The sequence below is a fragment of the Podarcis tiliguerta genome, assembly GCF_965153285.1.
Source record: "Podarcis tiliguerta genome assembly, chromosome: 16".
In the NCBI taxonomy this organism is placed as follows: domain Eukaryota; kingdom Metazoa; phylum Chordata; class Lepidosauria; order Squamata; family Lacertidae; genus Podarcis; species Podarcis tiliguerta.
The window spans coordinates 27,556,327-27,582,730 of NC_139549.1; the positions used below are offsets into that span (position 1 = coordinate 27,556,327).

Here is a 26,404-nt window from a genome sequence, read left to right on the forward strand (position 1 = left end):
TAGCCTCGGAAACGTGGCCTGTGAGCTCCCTGGGGCCATTTCTGCTTGTCCGCTCCTTCCATTCCTTCTTGTTTAAAAAACCTGTTTTATTTGCAGAATCTACCAGGAGGAGCGGGTGACATCTTTCCCCCGTGTAAAACTCAACACGTTTGCCTAGCTTTTAGACCTCTGCGACTGCAAAGACACCCGCTTCTCTTTCCCTGTTTCTCTGGGTTCAAGATGGCCGCCGCCGAAACTGTGAGGTGGGAAAAGCGGTTGGCGGCTATTTTTGTCACGTCCACAGCATTGCCTCTCTCACAGAACCCATCGGCTCCTACACATAATGTCCAAGAGATAGCAACCTCTGCAGTGTGTGGCTGGCCGATAACGCTCTCATGTGGGAAGACTTGCCATAGAAGACCTGTTGACTTCTATGTCTCCAAAGTGAACCAGTGTGGGCTGGTGTCTCCAAAGCCCATTTGCTCTGACTGCCATAGGTAGCTGGTCAGAATGGGGGGTGAAAGTGCTGCCATGCCCCGGTCACAGAAGAGCCTTCATAACCAATCAGAGTTCAGCATCCTGTCCATAGCTGTCAACCTTCCCTTTTTTTGCGGGAAATTCCCTTATTCCAGTGCCGCTTCCCAGGACAGGTGAGGCTGCTGATTCCTTATTTTCAAATCTGAAAGTTGACAGCTACGATCTTGTCCTCAATGTGGCCTCAATGTGAAACCCCCCAGCAGGATTTGATCCCATACAGGGATCGAACCTGCAACCTTGCTGCCTCCAAGCATGGATGCTAAGCATAGCCATCAGGCCTAGTCATAGCTGTCAACTGTCAGATTTGAAAAGAAGGGATCAGCAGCCTCAAAAATAAGGGACCAGCAGCCTGTCCCGGGGACAGTCTACGGGATATCTAACAATCCAGGGAAGCAGCGGGAAACGGCGCTGGAATAAGGGAATTCCCCCCCCCCCCATAAAAGGGAAGGTTGACAGCTATGGGCCTAGTAGCCATCAATAGCCCTCCCCTCTGTGACCCCCTCTCCACCTTGAACAGCAGCTTGGGCACCCAACTCCAACCAGGGCCTGGCAAGATCACATGAACCAGAAGCAGAGGTGCTGGATACTGCCCCAGTACTCAAGGACCCTTGAATCAGGGCCTCCAAAATCAGCACCTTCTGAGTCTGCTCCCCTCCCTTCCGAAAAAGGGACCCTGCTGCACATTCCCTGGCATGATGGCTTTACCCCATATGTCATGATCCTGGAGGGAATATGGGGTGCTCAGCTATAGGCTAGAAAACTGACCCTCGAAGGCCTCCCGTTCTTCAGGGAAGGGGGCAGAGTCTGACTGGCAAGGTGTGTGTTTACAGATCTGGTCCCAGACGCTTAATATTAGGGTCTTCAGCCCCAGTTTCCAACCTCCCCTCCTGGCCCTCCCACCCTGCCCTATGGCCTTTCAAGCTGTCTTTGCCCCCTCTCCTCCCCTACCACATTTATTTCCTTTGGCTGCCATTGCGGATGGAGAGGGACCATGGGGCTGTGAGGCCCAGCTCTGGACTGGGGAAGAGCCCACCCTGCCTGGGAGGGCCACTGCCAGTCAGAGCAGGCCGTCCCAAGCTGGCTAGCCCAGGCAGTTTCACAGGTTGGGGATCCTGTGCTCTGACTCCACTCGCAACAGCATCCCCAGAGCTCTTCTGACGTCAGAGAAAAGGCCTCGATGCGCAGCGGACATTGGTGCTTTGGGAGATACCTGTCATTGCTCCCCCAGAGAACTCGGTTGACTGCCTCGCCTTGGGCAGGTTTGCGTTGATACGGAAGGGGGGGCATGTCTTCTTCACCTCCTTCTCCGCTACAATATATCCATTTATTTCCAATTGTCAATGTCAAAAGGGACTAAAATCTATAAAATTCATAGAAAATCAACGTGCCAATTTGCTCAATTTCTCTAGGACTCCATGACACCTTCCCTGTCCTCCATAATCCCTCAAGCAAGGTGTCAAGACCCTAATCCTGTCAAATCACTCTGCCAAGCCTTTCCTCTGGGCAATGCCAGGTGGCAGACTATGCATACATGGACCATTGTCTTCTCATCACCGGTACTCAGGATGTGCTTATCTGCGCATATCTCCAGCTCTGCATATCCCCCCCTCCCTCCTCCATATGTTAATTCTGTGTAACCCAACCTCTTCTTAATGTATTCATGATGTAATCTGTGTAACCCAACCTCTTCTTAATGTATTCATGATGTAACTGGGATGTATTTTGCACTGTATTCTGGGACATGGAGGGAAGTTTCATGTCACCCCTTTCTCGCTGTTCAATCTCGCCTTGAACCTGTTGCGCAATAAACATGGATCTTCTGCAGTTTGCTCCAGTCTCCGGCTGAACTCATTTTCCTCCGCAGGGACCCGCGGACTTAGTCCGACGAGCTGGGTGGCAGAGCAACCTCGTGCCCAGATTTTACCATAACAGCGTGCACAGTCAAGTGCTGGGTGCTGGGCACCAAGCAAAGCAAACGGTCAACATAGGGCCTGCCCCGTAGCTCCGTGGGTCATGCAGACTCACTCCAGGAGCTTAGGAGAGGGCAGCTGCTGCCCATGGGCAGGAGATCAGGGGGGCACACCAGGGCTTGTGGCAGCATCCCTCAACTTAGAAAGGAGAGGCAGAGACGGCGGCCAGCTGGGTGGCTTTTATTCACTTGAGGATCTTCAGTAGCACCGGCCCCAGCTGCTCCTTCAGCCGGGGATCGATCTGGATGGTGCTCAGCTGTTTGATGTTCAGGATCAGCTGGTGCGCTTGCAGGAAGAGCTCCTTCCCCACAGCTTGCTCCACTCGGTCGCGCCACTTGGCCAGCCTGGGCCTCCCCTCAAATATGTCGCACCCAACACCAACCGGCTGCGGAAAGTGGACGGGGTGGGGGTATGGAGTAAGTCATTGGGGTCTGTGGGTGTCAGGGGCTGGACTGAAGAGGAATGGTGGGAAACACTTCCGCTCTCTTCCTGCACCTTCCCGAGAGCAGGAGGACAGTATAGATTTAGAACAGTGATTTGCAGAAGGTCATAGGTAAAGGGTAAAGGGACCCCTGACCATTAGGTCCAGTCATGGCCGAGTCTGGGGTTGCGGCGCTCATCTCGCTTTGTTGGCCGAGGGAGCCGGCGTACAGCTTCTGGGTCATGTGACCAGCATGACTAAGCCGCTTCTGGCAAACCAGAGCAGCGCACGGAAACGCCGTTTACCTTCCTGCTGGAGTGGTACCTATTTATCTACTTGCACTTTGAAGTGCTTTCAAGCTGCTAGGTTGGCAGGAGCAGGGACCCAGCTACGGGAGCTCACCCCGTCGCGGGGATTCGAACCGCCAACCTTCTGATTGGCAAGTCCTAAGCTCTGTGGTTTAACCCACAGCGCCACCCGCGTCCCCATTGCAGAAGGTCATAGTGTGACGTTAACACATGAGAGAGTGCTGGAGGTGAAATAGTTAAACAGGTTGCCCACTCAGGACCCAGGGGGGTGGAGTCTGTGGGACTCCCCACCTACTAAACCACCTCTCGGATATTTACTTGTCTGCCTAGCCCCTAACACAGCCTATTTCATTACACTAACTCAACCTACCCACAGCTCTAGCCCAATTCACTCCCACTCCAACCAACCACCCAACTCCCAACAAACTCCTCAACAAACTCTCCTTTGAGAGCTGGTTTTATAGTCCCACTGACTCCACCCCCCGGGTCCTCACTGGGCAACCTGTTTAACTATTTCACCTCCAGGACTCTCTCATATGTCACACATAGTTCAGAGGCTGAAGAGGGAAGGAGCTGGGAAATATTGGGAGAGCAGCAGGAAGAAGAAGCACCAGGGGAGAGACAGCTGACAGACTCGGTGTCTCTTGAAAGCATTCCTGACCCCCCCCCTCCCCGAACCCGGCGGGCATTGAGAGTAATAGAACAGAAAACTCAGAGGCAGAAAACGCAGATCAGCTGGTGCAGGGGTGATGCAGAATAGGAGGGACTGAGGGGGTGGGACTTTACTTGGAGCAACGGCATTATCTAAGAGAGACAGCATTCCTTCGTCTCTCTCCGTGACTATTGAATAAACTACATGGTAAGAACTCTTCTTGTTTTGATGCTTCTTTGCATCCTGCCGTGAGAGGGATAGAATTCCCTGAAGGCTTGACAGTTGGGAAGATTGCCCTGCAGCCTGTTCTCTGTTGGGGCTCCTTGTGGTCTGGGCTTGGCAGCTGGATCACCCACTTAGGCCTCTCAAAACAGCCTCTGATCACCCATGGGCTATTTGCTCATCCCACAATGTGCCCTCAAGTCAGGTTTTGAGGGAACGCAGGCTGCTACCCTGCTCTCTCCAGACTGGCTAGGAGGCAGTTCAGAAAGGAATCTGGTGATCCCTGGGCTCAATCCTCACCTGCATGAGCTCCACAATGGCCACTAGGTCTGCCAACGAGACCTCGCTGCCCACCAGGAAGGGCTTGTCCTGCAGGAAAAGCTCCTCCAGCTGAGTCAAGCAGGCACCCAGCCCCTCCATCACCTCCTGTAGCTTCTCTGGGGGAAGCGGCTGGCCTGTGAAGAGCGGGATTAGCACCTGCAAAGAGAGAGAAAGATCACATCCACACCACTAAAGCCTGGGAATTGTAGTTTACCCTTCACAGAGCTACATTTTCCCAGGGAAAGCCTGAGAAGTCCAGCTAGAGTGCCAGTCAGGGGAGGCTGGTCATAGGGGGACAACAATGACCTTGGATGGTTTGAACTGGTCAGTGATGCACTGGGCAATAGATATAGGACACAACATAGATTTCAACCTTTGTGAGTAACTTTGGAAAAGTGACTTGAAATTTATAGCATGCTGTTCTTTTGTCAGGGAACTGCCATCGGAGCTGGAGGCGGAGAGAAGGCTCCAGAGGGATGCCGGAGAGGGTCCCAGTAGGGAGAGAGGCAGCCCATCCGCTGGGGAAGGAAAACAGCGTAACACCAGTGGAGAAGGGGGGCAGATGGGGGAATCGGAGAGGTGGCTCCAGGACTCCTCGCAGGATACCAGCGGAGAGAGTACGGGTACTCCGCTGCCCACACCCTCCTTGCGCAGAAGACTTCCGCGCAGGGAGAGTAGGAGAAGACTGGGCGTCAAACAGCTTCTATGCTGGAAGAGGTTCAAAAAACGCCCACTGACAGATTCTGCCAGCGACTGAGGTGGCCACGGAACTTGAGGCTGTCCAGACAGAAAGGGTTCAACCAGGTAACCTAGCCAGGAGTGGCGGCAACTTACGCACAAGCAACCCCTAGAACCATTACATCTTTGAAAGAGAACTATTTGAAAATGATTCATAGATGGTGTTTAACGCCGAGTAGGCTTGCTAAGATCTACAAGACAGAATCAGATAAGTGTAAAGAGGTGGTGGGAACATTCTTTCACATGTGGTGGACATGTAAAAAGGTAAAAGAGTTTTGGAAAATGATTTATAATGAACTGGAAAAAATTACTTTCCCCCCAAACCCAGAGTCCTTTCTGCTGGGGATAACTCAGACTGAAATTCCCAAGTGTCAGAAAAGGTTATTTATGTATGCAACAACTGCAGCCCGTGTTTTGTTAGCCCCAGAATGGAAAGTGAGTGAGGTCCCAACTAAAGAAGATTCACAACTTAAGTTGACAGAATTTGCACAACTTGAAGATTTAACTTATAGAATAAGAGAGCAAGAACATAGGTTTAGAGAAGATTGGAAAACATTTATTGAGTATATGGAAAATAACTGTGTACAGCTGAAAATGTTGGCAGCACTAAGAAAAATTCAAAAGAGTAAATAATTTTTGATTGATGTGATAGTGGAAAACCGATCAGGATAGTTATTGTAAAATATGCAGGGATGTAAGATACGCCAAATGAACCATGGAAAGGGAAGAAGGGAAGTCACTGGATATTTTAAAGTATGGCAATACAATACTGTGAGTTCCATTTCCATTCCTCGCTGCCGGAAGAGAAGGCAGCCACAGGCTATTATGGTTAAGGGCATTAAGCCAGAGGAATTTGGGCAGAGGTTCTGAGACAGGCCTTCCAGAACCTCATCTGTGACCCTGAGCCAAGCAGGTAAACCCCAAAACTGGACAGCCCAGCCAAAGCCCACCCATCTCTCTGTTCCCTTACCTTGATCCACATGGCCTTGGGAGCATTGGCCCGGATATTGGCCTGGTGCCAGGACAGGTATTCATCTACCTTGGCTCGTTTCTGCACATCCGATGGGTACCAGTGGTCCGGGGTGTTGTACTTACGGCTCAGGTACAGGAGGATGGCTGTGCTGTGCCCAGAGAAGAGAGGGTGACAGGCGTCAGGGGCACAGTGGGAGCAAATGGAGGAGGGAAGCCCGTCTCAGGGCTGGCAGGCTGAGGGCAGACCAAAGCTGTGCCCCAGATACACAAGGACCTGTCTCTGCCCCATGGCAGCACCCAACCCTTCGCCAAACACCTTATTGAGTCACGTGCCATGAAGCCGCAGAGAGAGGCCTTTTTGGGTGCTGCTCCCCCACTGTGATACACCCCCCACCACAATTTACATCGAGCTCAGGACTGGATCGCTTTCCATCTGGTGTCAGCTGAGACAGAGCTCAAAGGAGTTTCCCAACATCAGCGTTTTTCTGTCTCCTGGCCCCAAACCCCTGACTCCTTTCAGCCTCTGAGCTGCGCTCAACAGCACCAAACCGTCTTGTGCCCTTGCGACATACAGATGAGAAAGAAATTGGGAGGAAGGTAATAAAAGCCTTCCAGGAAATGAGATATAATGAATTGGAAAAAATGTTTAAAATAACTTTTACCCAAAAGACCAGAGACTTTCTTATTAGGAACTGTAGGTGCTGAAATTCCAAAGGAGCAGAAAAGACTCTTTATGTATGCGATGGCAGCTGCACAGATGTTGCTAGCCCAGAGATGGAAAGAAGATAAAGTCCCTATCAGAGAAGAATGGCAAATCAAGTTGATGGACTATGCCAAAATGGCAAAACTGACCGGAAGACTCAGGAACCAGGAAGACCAAAACTTTCATAAAGAATGGGGGGGGGGATACAATTTACCTTGAAGGCCACTGTAAGCAGTTGAAAACGTGAGCAGGATTGCAATAACACTTGTAATGTAAAAACAGAATAAAAAAATCTTTCCAGTAGCACCTTAGAGACCAACTAAGCACACGAAGAAAGCTCATACCAATGAGAAACTTATGGTCTCTAAGGTGCTACTAGAAGGAATCTTTTTATTTTGATTTGACTATGGCAGACCAACACGGCAACCTACCTGTAACTAGAACTTGTAATGTAACGAGACCTATTGACACAATGGAGTTACAAAAATTTGGATTATTAAAATAAAGATGCAGCAGAAGGTTTTAACAACAGAACTCACAGAGGGGAAGGCGGGAAGTCCTGAGGTTTGTAGGAATCTTGTAACTTTGAATGTGTTGTGGTATGATTGAAAACTCAAGTATGTAAAATCAAATATATATTTTTTAAGAAAGAAATTTGGAGGAGAAGGAAGCCATGGATGCCTGCCTGCCTTCTTACCCTTCAGACAAAACGAAGGCCTCATCCCTCAAGATGGGAACTTTCTTCACCGCAGTTGCCTTGGGCAGTGGACCTAAAACCAGGAGGGTTGGAGGGAAGCGACACAGCACACAGTTAGACCTGGCAGGAAGGTTGGCAGGAGATGCCCAGCACATCCCACGAGTCCAGAATCGGAGCTTGCCTGGACAATCTCTTCTGAGTGACAGCTGGAGAATTAGTGAGTCTGTGTACCAAACACAAACAACAACTCCGGGTTCTGCAGAGCAAATCAGTGGCCAATTTACATTTTGACTCATGCAGATTGAAATATACTTGGAGTTGAGTGTGGATTTCATGCTCTTTATTCAGCGCATAGTAGTGAGGAATGAAAGTTTCCCCAAAATATCTGCTTTATATAGATTATTTACACAATGGGCCGCACGTGATTGGCTAATTCTGGGATTCTCCTGTAGGCCAATCAGGTTGCGGATTCACTTCCACCTGGAGCTGGATTGGGTGGCTCCTGCGGACCAATCAGACTGCTGCATTGTTCTAGAACCAATCAGACTGCTGCATTCTGAATCCTATTGTTCTAGGACCAATCAGACTGCTGCTTTTTGGATCCTATTCCACTCAGTACATAACACAGAATATCCCAATAAATCAGCTGTGAGTCCAGTGCCATATTTTTTTCTACTCAGAGCAGGCAGCCAGGAGCCCCCAACATCTGGAGACTGGGGAGGGGGAGAGAAAGTGGGCTGTTTGCTCCACTTTGGTTGTCCTGGTTCATAGCCACAGACAGACCCAAGGAAGCTTTCCACTCCAGGCTAATCTTGCCCCCCAATAATAACCACAACTTGTCTGAAAATACTGGGGGGGGGGGGCTGAAAATACTGGTTATTGTCACCTCACCCCCCCACCCCCTACACCTCTGGCCTGGCTTTCAAAGCTGCATGAGAGAAGTTCAAACTATCTTCCGAAGTGGAGTTTGGAAAGAGCCCTGAGCTCAAAGTACAAGGTGTGTTTATCTCTAGCCTTGCATGCAGAAGGGGGCAGGGCAAAGGGCATGCAGTCCTGATCTCTTCCCAAGGGAACGAACCTCTGGCTCCGTGAGTTTGCTTGGAAAGGGTCACTGGATTTCAGCAGGAGCCTAGTGGCAACAGCACAGCATCAACTGCCCTTGAAATCCTTACAGCAATATTTACATCGCAAAGAGAACTTCACTCTACAGCAGCAGGGGAGTCCCGTTTACTAAAACCAGGGGACTTCCCTTAAACCATATTTTTAGCATCTCCGTCCTGCCTTTCAGCAACAAGGCACCCCGTGAGTTCTGGCTGAATGCTGCTGGAACAAACTGACCCCTGGAGCAAGAAAAGTACATTTCCGAGCGCAATTCAAAGTGTTGGTGCTGACCTTTAAAGCCCTAAATGGCCTCGGTCCAGTATATCTGAAGGAGCGTCTCCACCCCCATCGTTCTGCCCTGACACTGAGGTCCAGCACCAAGGGCCTTCTGGCGGTTCCCTCACTGTGAGAAGCCAAGTTACAGGGAACCAGGCAGAGGGCCTTCTCGGTAGTGGCACCCACCCTGTGGAACGCCCTCCCACCAGATGTCAAAGAGAACAACAACTACCAGACTATTAGAAGACATCTGAAGGCAGCCCTCTTTAGGGAAGCTTTTAATGTTCAACAGACCACTGTATTTTAATACTTTGTTGGAAGCCGCCCAGAGTCGCTGGGGAAGCGCAGCCAGATGGGCGGGGTATAAATAAAAGGTAAAGGTACCCCTGCCCGTATGGGCCAGTCTTGACAGACTTTAGGGTTGTGCGCTCATCTCACTCTAGAGGCCGGGAGCCAGCGCTGTCCACAGACACTTCCGGGTCACGTGGCCAGCGTGACAAGCTGCATCTGGCGAGCCACCACAGCACACGGAACGCCGTTTACCTTCCCGCTAGTAAGCGGTCCCTATTTATCTACTTGCACCCGGGGTGCTTTCGAACTGCTAGGTTGGCAGGCGCTGGGACCGAGCGATGGGAGCGCACCCTGCCGCGGGGATTCGAACCGCCGACCTTTCGATCGGCAAGTCCTAGCCGCTGAGGACCCACAGTGCCACCCGCGTCCCTGGGGTATAAATAAATTATTATTATTATTATTATTATTATTATTATTAGTGTGAATGGAGCCTCCTTTTGAAATGGATGTTCTTGGGAAGGGGGAGGTCCAGCTCAGGAGCTGCTGGGTGAGGAGAGGTGCCACCCAGGTGAGGCGACAAGGGTGTCTGTGCAGCCAAAGATCTGCCCACATGCCACCTTCAGCTGGCAGCCATATTCATGCCCCCCAAATATGGGCTTTGCAAGTGTGGTGTCAATCCATCCTTGCATGTTTTCATAGAATCATAGAGTTGGAAGAGACCACAAGGGCCATCGAGTCCAACCCCCTGCCAAGCAGGAAACACCATCAGAGCACTCCTGACATATGGTTGTCAAGCCTCTGCTTAAAGACCTCCAAAGAAGGAGACTCCACCACACTCCTTGGCAGCAAATTCCACTGTCGAACAGCTCTTACTGTCAGGAAGTTCTTCCTAATGTTTAGATAGACCTTCTTTCTTGTAGTTTGGATCCATTGCTCCGTGTCCGCTTCTCTGGGGCAGCAGAAAACAACCTTTCTCCCTCCTCTATGTGACATCCTTTTATATATTTGAACATGGCTATCATATCACCCCTTAACCTCCTCTTCTCCAGGCTAAACATGCCCAGCTCCCTTAGCCGTTCCTCATAAGGCATCGTTTCCAGGCCTTTGACCATTTTGGTTGCCCTCCTCTGTTTTCCCGAAACAGTTCAGGGCCAGGACTGACGACACAGAGCAGGCATTGTCCTGTGACAATCATTGCTTCTATCACTGCTTCTAAGGTTAAAATAACAAGCAGTCCTCTTTTGAAAAACTTGCCAGCATTGTTCATCGGCCCTGTATTTACAATGCTCCCAAGCCTGCCTTGCAACCACCTTGACACACATTCATTGGTTTGGCCCATTTCCTGATGGCCCTGAACAATCTGATGACAGTCACTGTGCTATTTTGTCATACTTGGGACAGACCATGAGCCTGGGGGGACTCTTTGTGGGAGAGCCAGAACAGGCAGGAGAACCAACAGCTCCGTCCACAACACTTCCTGGAGGCAAAGCAGCTTGGAATTTGACTCATCAGGCGTTGAAGAAAGCCCTGGATAGCAGCCATCCTCTCAATGTGACCACCTATACAAAGCAACTGCCCAAGAACTCCTCTGGAAACCTGTTCCGGGGAGAAGTTTCAACCTGAGCCAGAAGCTAGCAGGCAAACATGTTCACACACAGCAGAAACAAACAAGCGCCATATTCCAGAAACGAAAATAACGAAGGGGGAGGCGAGAATACTTAGGGCGGCCACCCGATCTGTCAGCTGGTGGTAAATACCTCCTGTTGGCTCACAAACATCTTTTGAAAGAGGCTGCAAGAACTTGAAGGCCCCCAGCAAAGCCACTTCTGAACAGGGCATTGAGCCCAGGTTCAAGTTTGGCCTTCTGACCATTGGACCCACAGAACTGGGGGCATCTCCATGCAAACAGTGGGGGAGCCCCAGAACCAGAAGTGTGTGTGTGTGTGTGTGTGTGTGTGTGTGTGTCTTGCTGTTTCCAACCCTCTGAACCACGCCAACCTGGGCAGCTGGCCTGTGGACTACCCTGATTTTTCTGTATTCTACAAAAGCATCACCCAGCCTCTCAGCTCTTACCTGACGGCGTGGCTCCCTCTGGGTTGCTTGCGCCCTGAACTTTCGTCCCCAGGATGGAATCTGGCAGGAGAGACGCAAAAGCATCAGCAAAGGGAGGGCAGCAGAAAGGCAGGCATCCATCTCAGATGGGAGAACTGCCCTCTTGCCCAGTCAAAGACCCACCTCCCCAAGCTCAGGCAGCTTCAGGGTTTCTCATCAGTCATGTCAAAGCAGAGAGCCACCTGCAATATTCAGCTGGTCATGATGACTCCCAGATCACAACAGCAGCTGATGAAACGGACCGGGATTCCACAGAGCCCACAGAGAAGGCCACTCCCAAGAATAGAGAAGCAGATCCAGGGAGAGACACAGACACTTGCCCCCCCCCCCAAGTTCTTTACACCAGAGTAGGCAAGAGTATTGTTAGCCCAGAAATGGAAACAAGAAGAAATTCCTACAAAAGAAGAATGGCAGACAAAATTAATGGACTATGCAGTATTGGACAAAATGACAGGAAGTATTTGAAAGCTGCGGGACCAGAGATTTACAGAAGATTGGAAGAAGTATATGAATTATTTGAAGAGCAACTGTCATCAACAAATTACGCTAGTAGGACTACAAGAAGTTTTGTAAGGAGAAATATATGAAGTGTTACAAAGTAGAAAAAGATAGAGATATTGGTTATGAGTTTGAAATGTAATAGGGAAGATAAGAAATGCATACTGAGAGATTAGATTGGAAAATTTTCAGACAGGATTGATGGAAGTCAAAAATTTGAATAAGATGTAAAAGTATGTTTAATTACTGTTGAAAATGACATGTTAAAAAAAACTAATAAAAAATTATATTAAAAAAAAAGTTCTTTACACCAGAGTGGGCTGTCCCAGCAGCACCAACCCCTACCAAGTCCTGATCCTTCTAATCAGGCCCATTGCACAGAGGAGGGTTGAGGCCAACTTCCAGGCAAGTCCCCCAGAGTTATTTTTTCCTGGGAAAATTAATCCCAGATTGTTAATCTCCTGATCTCAGAGTCACTAACATATGTCAGAACTTGGCACATGAACATTTGGAGGAGAAAGAGGGGAATTTTTTAAAAATAAATAAATAAATTATTTATTTGGTTTTTTTAGATTAAAGTTTTACAACCACATATCCAACATAAAAACAAGATGCCAAAGAATCTCTTAGACTTCCCTCCTCCCCTTTGTGGGGCCTATTAGTCACTTCCTCTTGCATCTTTTACAGCAATCCAAATCTTTTACATCTCCATTATGTCCAAAATTCGCCATTAAACTACAAGTGTTATTCCAACCCTGCTAACGATTTTAGCTGTTTACAATGGTTTTTTTTAAAGATATATTATAAATTTCCCCCATTCCTTATTAAAATTTTGGTCTTCCTGATTTCCGATTCTTCCGGTCATTTTTGCCATTTTGGCATAATCCATCAAACTTAATCGGCCATTCTTCTCTGGTAGGGACTTTATCATCTTTCCATTCACTGAGTCTAAAGCAGGGTGAGAAAAAGGGAATTCTTGCCATGCTTAAAATCAATGAATGTCTCCTGCTAGGGAGAAAGGGTGGGTGGGAAGAGGTGTACTTAAAACCAGGTCTTCTGAAAGCAGGCAGCGAAATGAGGAAGAAGCCCACCTTTGGAAAACCCTGAGCATCGTGGCTTCTCCAAGTCATTAAGAGACAGGGGTCTTCCCTCTCCCCCATGCAACATCTCTCCACTTTCTTTTTCTTCGGGAGATAAATTGACCCACCCTGACCTCAGCGCCCCCACCCCTCCTTCGCTGCCAGCTCAGAGGCGCCGGAAGGCAGGTGCGTTCAGCTCACCTTTGAACAGCTCCACAGCTCTGAATTCAAAGGGGATGTTGTTCTTCTTGGCAAAGAGGTAGACGGCTCGGCAGGGCTGGGACAGGAGGTCCAGGTAGAGCTCCAGCACCATGGTGGTCCCTGGGCATGGAGAGGCAGAGCAGCGGAGAGCAGAGATTTTCCTCTGTGTCGTCTGCCTTTGGCAGAACACCCTCCCAGGAAGAACAGGAACTGCAGCAGGGCAGAGAGCGAGGGAGTAGCAGAACGCGGGAGCCTGCCAGCCAGCCAGATGTTCTCCCTGAGGGGCGGGGTATTGACTCCAGCAGGCAGGGACTTTTGCTTTCTTTTTTTCTGGAAAAGTACAAGAAGCGGAGCACGTGCGACTGGCAGAGCTTGCGGTGGCAGTCGACAAGGAGGGCGCAGACCCTCAAGGCCTGGTTGGATCGGTCAAAAGCCCAGGAGAGACTCTTTGACCCGGGAGCCTGCTCACTGAAATATTAACTTTGCAAAGTGGCAGCGAAACGCTGGCTGGTTTCCCAGGTGCTTCGTACATCTCTAGCGCACCAACAGATACTGCACACATTCCTGCGGAAATTCCTATGCCCACCATTTGCAGGTGTCTGACAGGCAGGCAGAAAGTGTGGTAGGTGGCTTGGTCAAGTGGAGAGAGACTCTTATTGCATCAATGCACCTGAGAGAGATTCTTATTGCACCAATGCACCTGAACATTCAGCCCAGACCCTGAGGTCCAGCTCCGAGGGCCTTCTGGCGGTTCCCTCACTGTGGGAAGTGAGGCTACAGGGAACCAGGCAGAGGGCCTTCTCGGTAGTGGCGCCCGCCCTGTGGAACGCCCTCCCATCAGATGTCAAGGAAGTAAAGAACTATCTGACTTTTTGAAGACATCTGAAGGCAGCCCTGTTTTATATTCTACTGCAGTTTTATGATTTGTTGGAAGCTGCCCAGAGTGGCTGGGGCAACTCAGTAAGATGGGTGGCATATAAATACTGTAATAAATTGTTGTTGTTATTCCACCCCTTGATTGCTGCTGACCCAAGAAACAAGCCACAGCCTGCAAGGACACAGTTGAGCTAACTGTACCAACATCCAGCAAAGATGAAACTTCTGGGAGACAAAGGCTTATCAGAAGGGGAGGTCTGTACCGAAGGAGTCGACAGCAAGGGACAGCATCTGCTCTTAATTTGTTCTTGAATGACTCTCATTCTGCTCTTAATTTGTTCTTGAATGTTCTTGAATGACTGCCTGGCTGTTTTCTAAGTGGGCTGTCCAGGGCTTACAAGTGTCACATGGTGGTAACATGTCTCGGAAATAAGATCCTTTTGGATCTGCGGGGAGCAAGGAGTGTCCCCATTATAACAACAGATACAGGATCTGGCTTTCCACTGTGGTTGACCAGATGCTTTCAGCCAACCCCCAAAGCTCAACCTGACCATCATGATTAATAACAGCGACTTCTCCTCCACCTCGGCTATTAATTTGTCTGATTGCCTTTTTAAGGCTGTCTAAACTAATGGCCTTGGCCAAGTCGTGTGGGAATGAAACCCATAAAACATCAGACCATTCTTTGCCCTGGAACTACTGCCAATAGGTTTCACTGGATGAGGGAACAAGGTTTTCTCCATCTCACGTACAATTTCCTAAGCCGCCATCACATTTCCCATTCACTGCCACACATACAGTGGTACCTAGGGTTACATACGCTTCAGGTTACATACGCTTCAGGTTACAGACTCTGCTAACCCAGAAATAGTGCTTCAGGTTAAGAACTTTGCTTCAGGATGAGAACAGAAATCGTGCTCCGGCGGCGCGGCAGCAGCAGGAGGCCCCAGTAGCTAAAGTGGTGCTTCAGGTTAAGAACAGTTCCAGGTTAAGAACGGACCTCCGGAACGAATTAAGTACTTAACCCGAGGTACCACTGTATTTTCTTCTAAATAAAGAAGCCCCAACCGTTGTGATCTTTCCTCACAGGGGACTTCCTCCATCTTCCTGGATCATCTTGCCTGTTCTTTTGTGCAACCTTTCCTAACTCTGCAATACCCTTTTGGAAGTGGGGAGACCGGGGCTATACATGGGATTACAAATGTGGTTGTATCACAGAACTTAGACACTACAGTACTGACAGCTTTATTTTCCGTCACTAGTCTGGAATTCACCTTTTTTCCTAGAGCAGCCGCACACTTGGCTCAATATTTTTGCTGAGCCCAAGGCCTCTTTCCCCAGGTACTTGCCGACATCACTGTGGAGAGGAATGAAGTGGGGATGTTTCTGCCCCAACATGTATCACTTGACACTTCAGTTGACCCTCATCAGCCGTTTTGCTGCCCACTGATGCTGCTTGGATGAATCTTCTGTGATAGCTTTGCTGTCTCGCTTGAGTTTTGCCCATCCTGAATCATTGGTGTCATTCCCAGACATGGCTGCCACACTGCTTGCTCCCGACTCCCAGTCATTTAGGATCAGGCCTATAAGAACAGCTGCTGTGGCTACCACCCAGGAGGACTCCCCTGCTCAGCACCTGAGGGCCCCAGTCCTGCCACTCACCATCTGGCCCAGGGCAGGGCCTGATGGGCTCTATAAAGGACTGCTGCCACTGCTGGGCAGAGAGGGCTCTGTTTTGTTTTGTTTTTTGTTTAAATTGCTGTTATTTTTTACCTATGTCATTTTAAACTGTGATATTAATGCTGTATTCTTAGTTTTAGATTTTGATTTATGTGGAAATTGTTTCCCATTTGGTTGTGTATTTTTTTGATGTGGTTTATTTACTGTTTATGACTTTTGTAGTTATGTAAATCTTGTCATGCTGTAAGCCCCCTTAAGCATTGTTTTTTTAACTGTGGAAAGACGGCATACAAATAAAAAATGATGGTCAAGTTAAAAAGCCCTGTTCCTGATACAGACCCATCACTTCCCCCAGTAACAGTTGTATTTACATACTTCTCAACATTATGGAGAAGCCGCCCCCCCCCCAGGCAAGACTATGAACTTGCCCACCCAGAGCAGCTGGAGGCACCAAATGAACCCCCTCTCTTTATTGGATCAGGCCCCTGAGATGAATGAGCAGCACCAGGATCCTGCCCCTCTTTGCAAAGTTGGGCCTTGCATAAGGATCATTGGGTAGTGGCTAGCAGCTTTAACTGCATGGTAGTTGAGGCTGTTCCTTAGGTGGGCGGCCAAGGCAAGTTCTGTCCCACCCCCTTTGTACAGGGAGGGGGCACAGGTCTACGAAAAAGGATCCAAGGGTGAAAGGCACAAAAGGTGAAGCAGCACATTTCCTCTATCCTAAGGCTCCTTGCCCCCATCAATGTAGGGAAATGACAGTAAAGCAAGTGAAGTCCTCTTTGACCTTCTCCCTAGTCCACCTACCTAAAGGTCTTCTTCACAAAGATGGAAAGACACACAAAGAGGGACAGGATGGATCCTCCCACCCCTCAATTGGCCACTCCCAGTTAGGACTTTGGAATGGATGCAGTGTTTTGATTCAGGAAGGACCACAACTCTCTCTGGACATGGAAGAATGGGCAGAATTTCTAGAGGGGTGGCTCCTTTTGCCCAGAAGTCGTCCAGAAAAGGAGCCAAGTCACAAGACTTTCCGAGATTGGACCAAAAGGTTCCTATACCCCCCTGGGCCCTCTGCTTCACGGCCTGAACTCTTCTCCTGGTGACCAGCCCTGAGTCCCAGAGATGACAATAAGGAGAAGTGGCACCAGGGTGGGGAGCATTGCTGCTTCAATTATATTTGAAGAGACCAAAACGTGTTGGTTGGTTCTTGAGCTTTATTGAGGGGGACTCTGCCCCCCAATGGCGTTTCACTTCACATACTTCAGCAAGTGCTGCTTGATTTGTTCCCTCATTTCAGGAGGGAGTTGATCCTCTGTCACATCCTTGGCTTTGAAGAGTTCCTTGTGGGCCTCGGCAAAAAGGTCCTTCCCCACGGCTTCTTCCACTCTGGAGCGCCAGGCGGCCAGCTTGGGTCTACCTTCAAAGACGTCGTAGCCGGCGCTTACAGGCTGCAAAGAGAAGGAGAGTGATTTGGCACTGTAATAAACGAAAATCTGCCCTTATTTCCTTATGGGGAACACAAGAGCCCTCATAGAGTCCTTTGTAGGTTCTCCATCGGCCGGAGGAAAAAACCAGAGGCCAACCAGAGAATATTGAGAAGCAAAGCAGCTTGTAAGCTTGATCTTTATTGATCTGTTGCAACAGGGTGCTCCCCTCACCCGCAGGAGAGGAGGAGGAAACCAGAACAATGGCTTACAAGGCCTTATAAAGACTTTTGAAATTGCCACCCTGTAGATCAACACCCGTGGGGACGCGGGTGGCTCTGTGGGTAAAAGCCTCAGCGCCTAGGGCTTGCCGATCGAAAGGTCGGCGGTTCGAATCCCCGCGGCGGGGTGCGCTCCCGTTGTTCGGTCCCAGCGCCTGCCAACCTAGCAGTTCAAAAGCACTCCCGGGTGCAAGTAGATAAATAGGGACCACTTACTAGCGGGAAGGTAAACGGCGTTTCCGTGTGCGGCTCTGGCTCGCCAGAGCAGCGATGTCACGCTGGCCACGTGACCCGGAAGTGTCTCCGGACAGCGCTGGCCCCCGGCCTCTTGAGTGAGATGGGCGCACAACCCTAGAGTCTGTCAAGACTGGCCCGTACGGGCAGGGGTACCTTCACCTAGATCAAGACCACCCCCAGAAACATCATACATACATCACAGAAGGGGTGTAACCTAAGACCACCACCTCAGATACATCATATCTACATCACAGAAAAGGCGGTCTAAAACAGAAATTTGAATGTTGTTTTTCTCTTGTCGTTGTTTATCTCCTGTCTGGCAAGTTACCTGTTAATGTTTACTAGATTGATACCCTGGGGAGTACTTATCATTTTTTAATGATAAGTACTTATTTCCTGAGCCAGATCACAGGCTCACCCTATTCATACACAGATATACCCTTAAGAGAGGATTTGTGAAGGAAAAGGCAATGGGGAGGCTCCTCCATTTGACCTTGCAGAGAAAACACCTGGCCAGCCTAGGAGTCAAAATGGCTCCATAGCTGCTTTCCTGTGCAGCTTCAGACATGTGGCCTATATATCTATGTACGTGTTTGCTTGGTACATTTATGAACCTTTATACATAAGACCATAATTTATTTATTTCAGCACGGATGCAGCCCCAACACCTGCTCAAGAGGGCTGCCACCATTCAATGCTGGGAGTCTAAAAAGCAACAGAGGAGCAGAGAGAACGATTAAGTGGAAGAATGATCAAGGATTTGCTTGTACATATGCAAATAAAATGCCGTCGGTCTTGTCAGCCGCTCAATGCTCTGGATTCCTCAAGGACCGCCTCTTTCCATATGAACCTACCCGGACCCTGAGATCCTCTCCTGAGGCCCTCCTTCGTGTGCCGCCTCCTTGAGAGGTCCGGAGGGTGGCAACACGAGAACAGGGCCTTCTCTGCTGTGGCTCCCCGTCTGTGGAATGCTCTCCCCAGGGAAGTTCACCTGGCGCCTTCATTATACACCTTTAGGCGCCCGGCAAAAACGTTCCTTTTTAACCAGGCCTTTGCTTGACCCGATTGACATCCTATGCCCTTTTCAAATGTTTTTTTTTGGGGGGGGGCTATTGGGTTGTTGTTTTTATTTTTATTATGTATTTTGTGGTTTTATATCTTGATTGTATTCTGTGAACCGCCCTGTGACACCCGGGCAAAGGGCATTATATATATTCAATTAATAATAATAATAATAATAATAATAATAATAATAATAATAATTCTGCCCATGCAGAATCAGAGAAGGTCAAAGTCATGACTGAAGTCTTCACAGTCTGTGAGGAGCCCGGCTCCACAGATTTTTATCCTTAGAGCAGAATGATTAGAGGAACTTTCAGTGGAAAATGCAATTATCTGTACAAACACCACTTAGAATGATAATGAGTACAGTGGTACCTTGGGTTAAGGTCCGTTCTTAACCTGAAACTGTTCTTAACCTGAAGCACCACTTTAGCTAATGGGGCCCCCTGCTGCTGCTGCCGCGCCGCCGGAGCACGATTTCTGTTCTCATCCTGAAGCAAAGTACTTAACCTGAGGTAATATTTCTGGGTTAGCGGAGTCTGTAACCTGAAGTGTCTGTAACCTGAAGTGTATGTAACCCGAGGTACCACTGTATGTGGTATACAATCAAACACAAACAATAGTTATTTTGGAAAGCCTGCCTGGATAGTATTATCAACACCTAGATTGCTAATTGATTTCTACTTCCTGCTATATGCCTTAGAAGTAAATGCTGAAGAAGACGACGACGACTTGGGTTTCAGGATTAAGAGGCTGAAAATAACTCCTGGGAGTTGCTTAGCTGGGAAGAAAGAATCTAGGAGAAAAACGAACTTGCAAACGTGCTACGCTGTTTCTTTTTAAGCAAGGCCAGAAGAAATGTTCCCAAGCTTTCATTTGTTTGGCAAGAAGAGACACTGTGCCTGCATTGTTCTTCTGTTGGGGGTAGGTGGGAGGGAATCAGGTGTCTGAGCTCACTCTGCATGCATTTTGAGAAAAGCTATAATTGCCAAATGTGCAAGTAAAGCTATCATCACTGTAATGGTTCTAGGGGTTGCTCGTGCGTAAATCGGCGCCACACCTGGGTGGGTTGCCTGAGTGAACACTTTCTGTCTGGACAGCCACTCGCCCGTGGCTGTCTCAATCGCTGGCAGAATCCGTCAGTGGGCGTTTCTTGAACTTCTTCCAGCATAAAACTTCTTTGACGCCTAGTCTCCGCCTACTCCCCCTGCGCGGAAGCCTTCTGCGCAGGGAGGGTGTGGGCATCGGAGGACCCGTGCTCTCCCCGCTGGTCTCCGGCGAAGAGTCTTGGAGCCACCTCGCCGATTCCCCCATCTGCCCCCCTTCTCCACTGGTGCTACGCTGATTTCCTTCCCCAGAAGATGTGCTGCTTCTCTCCCTCCCGGGACGCTCTCCGGAATCCCTCTGGAGCCCTCCCTCTCCCTCTGGCTCCGATGGCAGTTCCCTGACAATCACCATACCCATTAACCGTCCCGATTTGAGTGGGACATCCCGGCTTCTGATGAGAGATCTTGGAATGTCCCGTTTTTTGTCTTGTGCTGTGGCGCAAATCAGCTGGCTCGCGCCAGAGCGCCCGACCAAAATACAATTGCTTTTTGCTCTCATGCTAGTCAGCTGTCACGTGCAAGAACACCAGACAAAACCCTTTAATGAGTCGGCTGGTTCCAGCGAGAGCTCAGCACCAAAAAAATGAGCGTCCCAGTTTTGATCAGTGAGATGCTGAGGGATATACATCATAAGTGGGGTAGCACCTTTGTGGCACCCAGCCCCTGCTTCTGGCTGGCCACTGTGGGAAAACGACACTTAATTAGACGTACCTTTGGCATGACCCAACAGCCAGGCTCTCCTCACCTCCCGAGGACCCAAGTTCTAGTGTTCCAAAAGAGAGAAAATCTTCCGCTTCTCTCTTCCCACACTTCCTGTTCTGGAGTGTGACTGGATTGGTGGTGGGACTCATTGGATAGAGGGAATGTGGGAGTGAGAGGGAGGGTCTACTGGGATGTTGGGGAAGGAGCAGGTGGGTTTAGGGCCATCCAGGTAGAGTCTCAATTGGGGTCCCTGAGGTTAGACACCTCGTATTTCAAGGTTTTTGAGCAAAACAGTCCATGAACTTAATTCACTAAGACATTGGTTGTTCATTCTCTCAAGAATAAATGTTAAATCCCTGTCTCTCTCTCGCAGTTCATATTTTGAGGGTCTAAACCATGGGTAGGCAAACTAAGGCCTGGAGGCTGGATTCAGCCCAAACGCCTTCTAAATCTGGTCCATGAACGGTCCAGGAATCAGTGTGTTTTTATATGAGTAGAATGTGTGCATTTATTTAAAATGCATCTCTGGGTTATTTGTGGGGCATAGGAATTTGTTCACCCCCCCTAATATAGTCTGCCCCCCCCCACAAGGTCTGAGGGCAGTGGACCGGCCCCCTGCTGAAAACGTTGGATGACCCCTAGTCTAAAAACCTGTCACAAAGCAAAATATTCACAGCAAGGCTGTGTCAACAGACCTAATTTTGTACACTTCTGTCCCGACTGGAATCGTCTTGTTCCTAAACTAAAAAGTTCCAGGTGTGTGTGTGTGTGTGTGTGTGTGAGAGAGAGAGAGAGAGAGAGAGAAAGACAGACAGACAACCGGGGGGGGGGGGGGTGGAGAGGAGAGAAAGAAAGAAAGAGAGGAGAAAGATGCTTCATTAGTGGTGCCCACCCTGTGGAACACCCTTCCTTCAGATGTGAAGGAAATAAGCAGTTATCCTATCTTTAAAAGACATCTGAAGGCAGACCTGTTTAATGTTGTATCGTTTTTAACATTTGATTGGGAGCCGCCCAGAGTGGCTGGGGAGATTCAGCCAGATGGGCAGGGTATAAATAATAAATTATTATTATTATTATTATTATTATTATTATTATTATTATTACTCAGCCACCTGGTCACTTGGCTTCCCAGTTTGCAGCTCTGACCTCTTCTTTTTGAGATGTGGTGATCCCTCCTGGCTCTGGCTAGCAGGAAGTGATGAGCTGCCTCAGCCTCGCCAAGAGCCAAAGGCCATTTCCTCCAGAGGCCCCCAGACCTCATCGCCCCCCAGCACTCACCTGCATGATTTCTACAATGGCCACCAAGTCTGCCAAGGAGATTTCTGTGCCAGCGATGAAGGGCCTGTCCTGGAGGAACTTCTCCTCAAACAGCTTCAGGGTCTCTTTCAGACTCTCAAGGAATTCTTCGAGCTTTTCGGGAGGGGCAGGATGTCCCAGGAAGAGAGGCAGCAAAGCCTATGCAGAGAAGGGGGCAAGATGGAATTGGACACCGGAGACGTTCTAGGTATGGCTCTTCACCGCTCATCACCGGGTGAGAGGTGAGAGGAAGGAAGGAAAAACAATGGCAGCTGTCAGCATCTCTCGTGGGCGGGCCGGGTCTCTCTAACAGATTCACAGGCCACAAAACTAAGCCCAGCTCTAGTCGCCTTGTTGCAGCAGGGATGTCTCCTCCGTAAATTGTCATCTGGGCCAAGAGGGCCCTTACCTTTGCCAGGTACAGTTTGGTGCCACACATTCGCATGGTCATGTGTTGCCAAGACAGATATTCGTCCACGCGGGCTCGCTTCTGCAGGTCCGAGGGGTACCAGTGGTCAGGGGTCTTGAACTTCCTTGCTAGGTACAAGAGGATGGCAATGCTGTTTGGGTAGAAGAGAGAGAAGGAGAAGAGAAGGCAACAACGGTGAAAAACAACGGATGCAGTCGTGGCGGAAATGACTGGCAGAATCCGAGACCAGGGAGAAGAGTCGACGGAAGAAGATTGGGAAAAATTTAAAGTATACTTACAGAAATACTGCAAAATTAATGAATGTTAGGAGAATACTGGAATGAAGTTATATGGTTTTAGCAGAAATGTTATAAAGAATTAAGCAAAAACTGATTGTTAATGGGCCAAAGTGGAAAATTTAAAGTTAGATTGTGTTAAGATAAATTATAGAACAAAAAATTGAGAAAGAGGGAAAGGATTTGCTGAATTAGCTAATTTGAACTAGAATACAAAAAAGGGAGGTGTGAGGAAGTTGAGGAAACAAGTAAATGAAAGATAAAGATATGGAAATTGGATGTGTTTTTAAATGTTTTTGTTTTTCTTGTTGTTTTGATGTATTGTTTTGATGTATTTGATGTATTGTTTTTTTTCCTTCTTTTTCTTTTTATTTTCGATGTACTGTTTGTTAAAATTTTTATTGCTTCTTTTTTCTTGTACTTTCTTTCTGTAACTATAAAACTTTTAATAAATATTATTAACAAAAACCAAAAACAAAGGATGCAGTCGGATGCAAACAAGTTGGGGGATTTTTCTTCTTCTTCTAATTACACATACAGTAGATGCTTATAGGACTGGCAGTGACTGACCAAGGATGAGGCCTTGTGGTCATAGGGAAGAGCTCGATGAAGACGTGCTCCGTAGTGGCGCCTGCCCTGTGGAACGCCCTCCTATGAGATGTCAAACAGATAAAACAACTATTTGACTTAAGCCTTAAAATACATCTGAAGGCAGCCCTTCAGGGAAGTTTTTTATTGCACAGTTGTATCTAGGAAGTCGAAAAGAATCCGTTCTGGAATTCCATTCGAATTCCGAAATGGAAACCAAGGTGTGGTTTCCGATTGTGCAGGTGTGCTGGAAACAATAGCGGAAGCCGTGCCGGATGTTCGGCTTCCAAAAAAAGTTCGAAAACCAGAACACTCACTTCCAGTTTTTGATCGTTCGGGAGCCGGAACGTTCGACTCCCAAGGCATCCAGGGGCCGAGGTACAACCGTAATGGTTTATTGTGTTTTAATATTTTGTTGGGACCTGAGTGGCTGGGGCAACCCAATCAGATGGGCAGCATGTAAGTTGTTGTTGTTATTATTATTAATAATAATTTAGACACTGTCTCAGTGTGCAGTAGCTGTGAGGAAAGGAAATTCCACACTAGCGATTGTTTGGAAAGGAACTGAGAATAAACCTGCCGGTATTATAACGCTGTTATACAAATCTGTGGCGTGACCGCTTCTGGAATATTGTGAATAGTTCTGGTTACCCAACCTCAAAAAGGGTACTGTAGAATTACAAAAAGTCCAAAAAAAAAAGGCAACCAAAATTATCAAGGGGATGGAGTGAATTCCCTATGAGGAAAGGTTACAACATAAACTTAGTTAAGGCCTTGAAAACGAAAACACAAAACCCCAAAGGGAGGAAAGCAGATTTATGGGTTTCCAGTAGGGTCTGGTGCACAGTGAAGTTGCAGGGGGCCTGTGTGGCTACTCCTCAACACAAACACACAAAGTAACAGCGCTGTGGATCCTTCTTACCTCTCTGCCAAGGTGAAGTCGCCATCCTTCAAGGCGGGCACTTTCCCCAGCAGATTCACCTTGCCAAACTCCTTTGTCCTGTTTTGCCCTGGAGAGATGGACAAAAGGAATCCAGAGGCAGCTATTCACTTATGAGAACCATGACGCAGGACCCTGCCTTGACCCACCCTGGGTGGGGGGTGCTGGTCACCCCCACCTGACCCCCCACTCGTGCTCCCTCTTACCTCTTTACTGGATTGCTTTGGTTGGGAGGTGGGGGGCAGCTGGGCAGGGGCTGTGTGCTTGTCAGCCATTCTTCTGAGTCAGCTCTTAGGTAATAAATCTTTTTCACAGCCACAAAGTGAGTAGAATCAGAACAAGCCAATTGCTCGGGAATGGACAGAAGCAGATGGGCATCTGCCCCAAGCATGCCCGGGGTGTGGGAATGAACAGCAGGCACCGATACACAAATATGTCTTGAATCAATACCAAAGGTCAGCAAAGAGTGAATTCTTCTGCTTCTGGGCAGCTCAGGCTTTGGGCAAAAGGGAGGGGGAAATGAGCCATGCCCCACAAGCCAGGGGTCTTTTTGCAAAGCTCATTCCGCCTCCGTGCAATCCAGTTAATCATTCCATAAGTGTCACCGTTTTTTTCCTGGTTGCCACAAATATGAAATTTGCGGCTGCTTTTATTAGGAAACAACAAATTCTTACCCACCCTTTACCAAGAGGCCCCAACGATTTGAAAACAAAACTACAGGAAACAGCGAAAGCCTATTTTAAATGTTAGGAAATAAGACCTCTTTGGCGGTATCAAGTTGCGAGGGAACCCAAAGCTCCAAATGAGATCCCTGAACCCTTTCAGGGTCTGCACAGCCATTCAGACAACCTGCGTGAAGCAGTCAACAGGCAACTTGAGAGTCACCCTTTCTCCCCCCCCGCCGAAATTTTATTAATTTTACAAACAAAAAATACAAATAAACACACATCAATAAAGTCATACTGTATGTGGAGATTCTCTGAATCTCACGACTTCGCCCCCTTCCATCCACAGTCTTATTTTAAGCATCTACAACTGCATACTAGTCTTACTCCGATTTTTCTATTGAACCATATTATCCATGTTTTGACACAAGTGTGTCAGAATCCTGCTCTGGTTTCCATCTGCTTAAAGTGGTCTCCTATAATTTCCCCCCGTTCTTTTAGAAAGTTTTTGTCCTCTTGGTTTCCGAGTTTCCCAGTCAGCTTTGCTCTCTCGGCATAGTCCAACTTGGTTTGCCATTTGAGAGTGACCCTCTTTCAATCCATCGAAGTCAAACAGGGAATTCAAGCCAGCCCCCCACCCATCAAATAAGCCCCTCATCCAGCCCCCATGACTCAAGACTCTGCACGCAGGATCTTGTGACTAACTCTCCCTGCCCCACCCACCAGTCTCACCTTGGATGAGAGGCACATGCTTGAACTCAAAGGGGATGTTGTTTTTCTTAGCAAAGATAAAGACAGACCGGCAGGGTTGGGAGAGCAGGTCGAGGTAAAGCTCTACCACCATCCTGGAAGCAGCAGGGACAACCAGAGCAGGGAATCGGCTGGCAAGAGGAGGAGAGAGTAAACAGTGCTTTCCAGCTCCTGGGAGACCTGGGCTCGGCTGCTGGGCCTCTTGTACCTTGGCCAGGCCAACTCGTCAGCAGCCTGCTGCTCCTCAGAGCCAATTGGAAGAGGCCTTGATCCTTGCCCTACTTTCCTCCCGCCCACACCCAAGCAGTGAGGATCGCCAAAGGCTTCGTCAAGCCTGTTTTGCCAGAGAAGAAAGGAGGGAAAGTTCACAGGACTGGATAGCAGTCAAACAAGAACTGAGAGTTTAAAAAGTGTCACCTTCAAGGCACATAGCCTCAAGTGAAGAAACACGACCTCGTAGGAGCTGCCCCTACTCCAGGGCAGGATTACGGCCACTTGGGCCCTGTCTTCCCAACCCACCCCCTCGCAAGAGCCCAACCTTCTTTGGGCGTGAGCCTCCACCCAGAAGCCCTGAGTTTTTCTGCCACTGAAATGAGGTTCCGTTGCCCCTGCAAAGTACCGTATTTTTTGCTCTATAAGACTCACTTTTTCCCTCCTAAAAAGTAAGGGGAAATGTGTGTGCATCTTATGGAGCGAATGCAGGCTGGGCAGCTATCCCAGAAGCCAGAACAGCAAGAGGGAGCGCTGCTTTCACTGCACAGTGATCCCTCTTGCTGTTCTGGCTTCTGAGATTCAGAATATTTTTTTTCTTGTTTTTCTCCTCCAAAAACTAGGTGCGTCTTGTGGTCTGGTGCATCTTATAGAGCGAAAAATACGGTACTGCTCTGATCAGGAGCCTTAAAATCCATAAAGGTTAAGGTAAAGGGACCCCTGACCATTAGGTCCAGTCGTGGTCAACTCTGGGGTTGCGGCGCTCATCTTGCTTTATTGGCCGAGGGAGCCGGCCTACAGCTT

The 26,404-nt window shown here is 48.7% G+C and overlaps 1 protein-coding gene across 1 annotated transcript; it reads right to left on the reverse strand.

Moving 5' to 3' along the window:
* Positions 1–2,651: 2,651 nt before the first annotated feature.
* On the reverse strand, positions 2,652–25,613 carry LOC310667136 (uncharacterized protein). The gene is made up of 12 exons (XM_083418865.1): positions 25,373–25,613; positions 23,958–24,045; positions 22,152–22,302; positions 21,725–21,901; positions 16,886–17,082; positions 15,229–15,311; positions 13,079–13,483; positions 11,262–11,321; positions 7,521–7,593; positions 6,119–6,269; positions 4,390–4,566; positions 2,652–2,871 (listed from the first exon to the last, which is right to left on the reverse strand). The coding sequence occupies exons 1-12, from the start codon at positions 25,482–25,484 to the stop codon at positions 2,671–2,673; spliced, it is 1,875 nt and encodes a 624-aa protein (XP_083274991.1). The 5' UTR covers positions 25,485–25,613; the 3' UTR covers positions 2,652–2,670.
* Between the last annotated feature and the right edge of the window lie 791 nt (positions 25,614–26,404).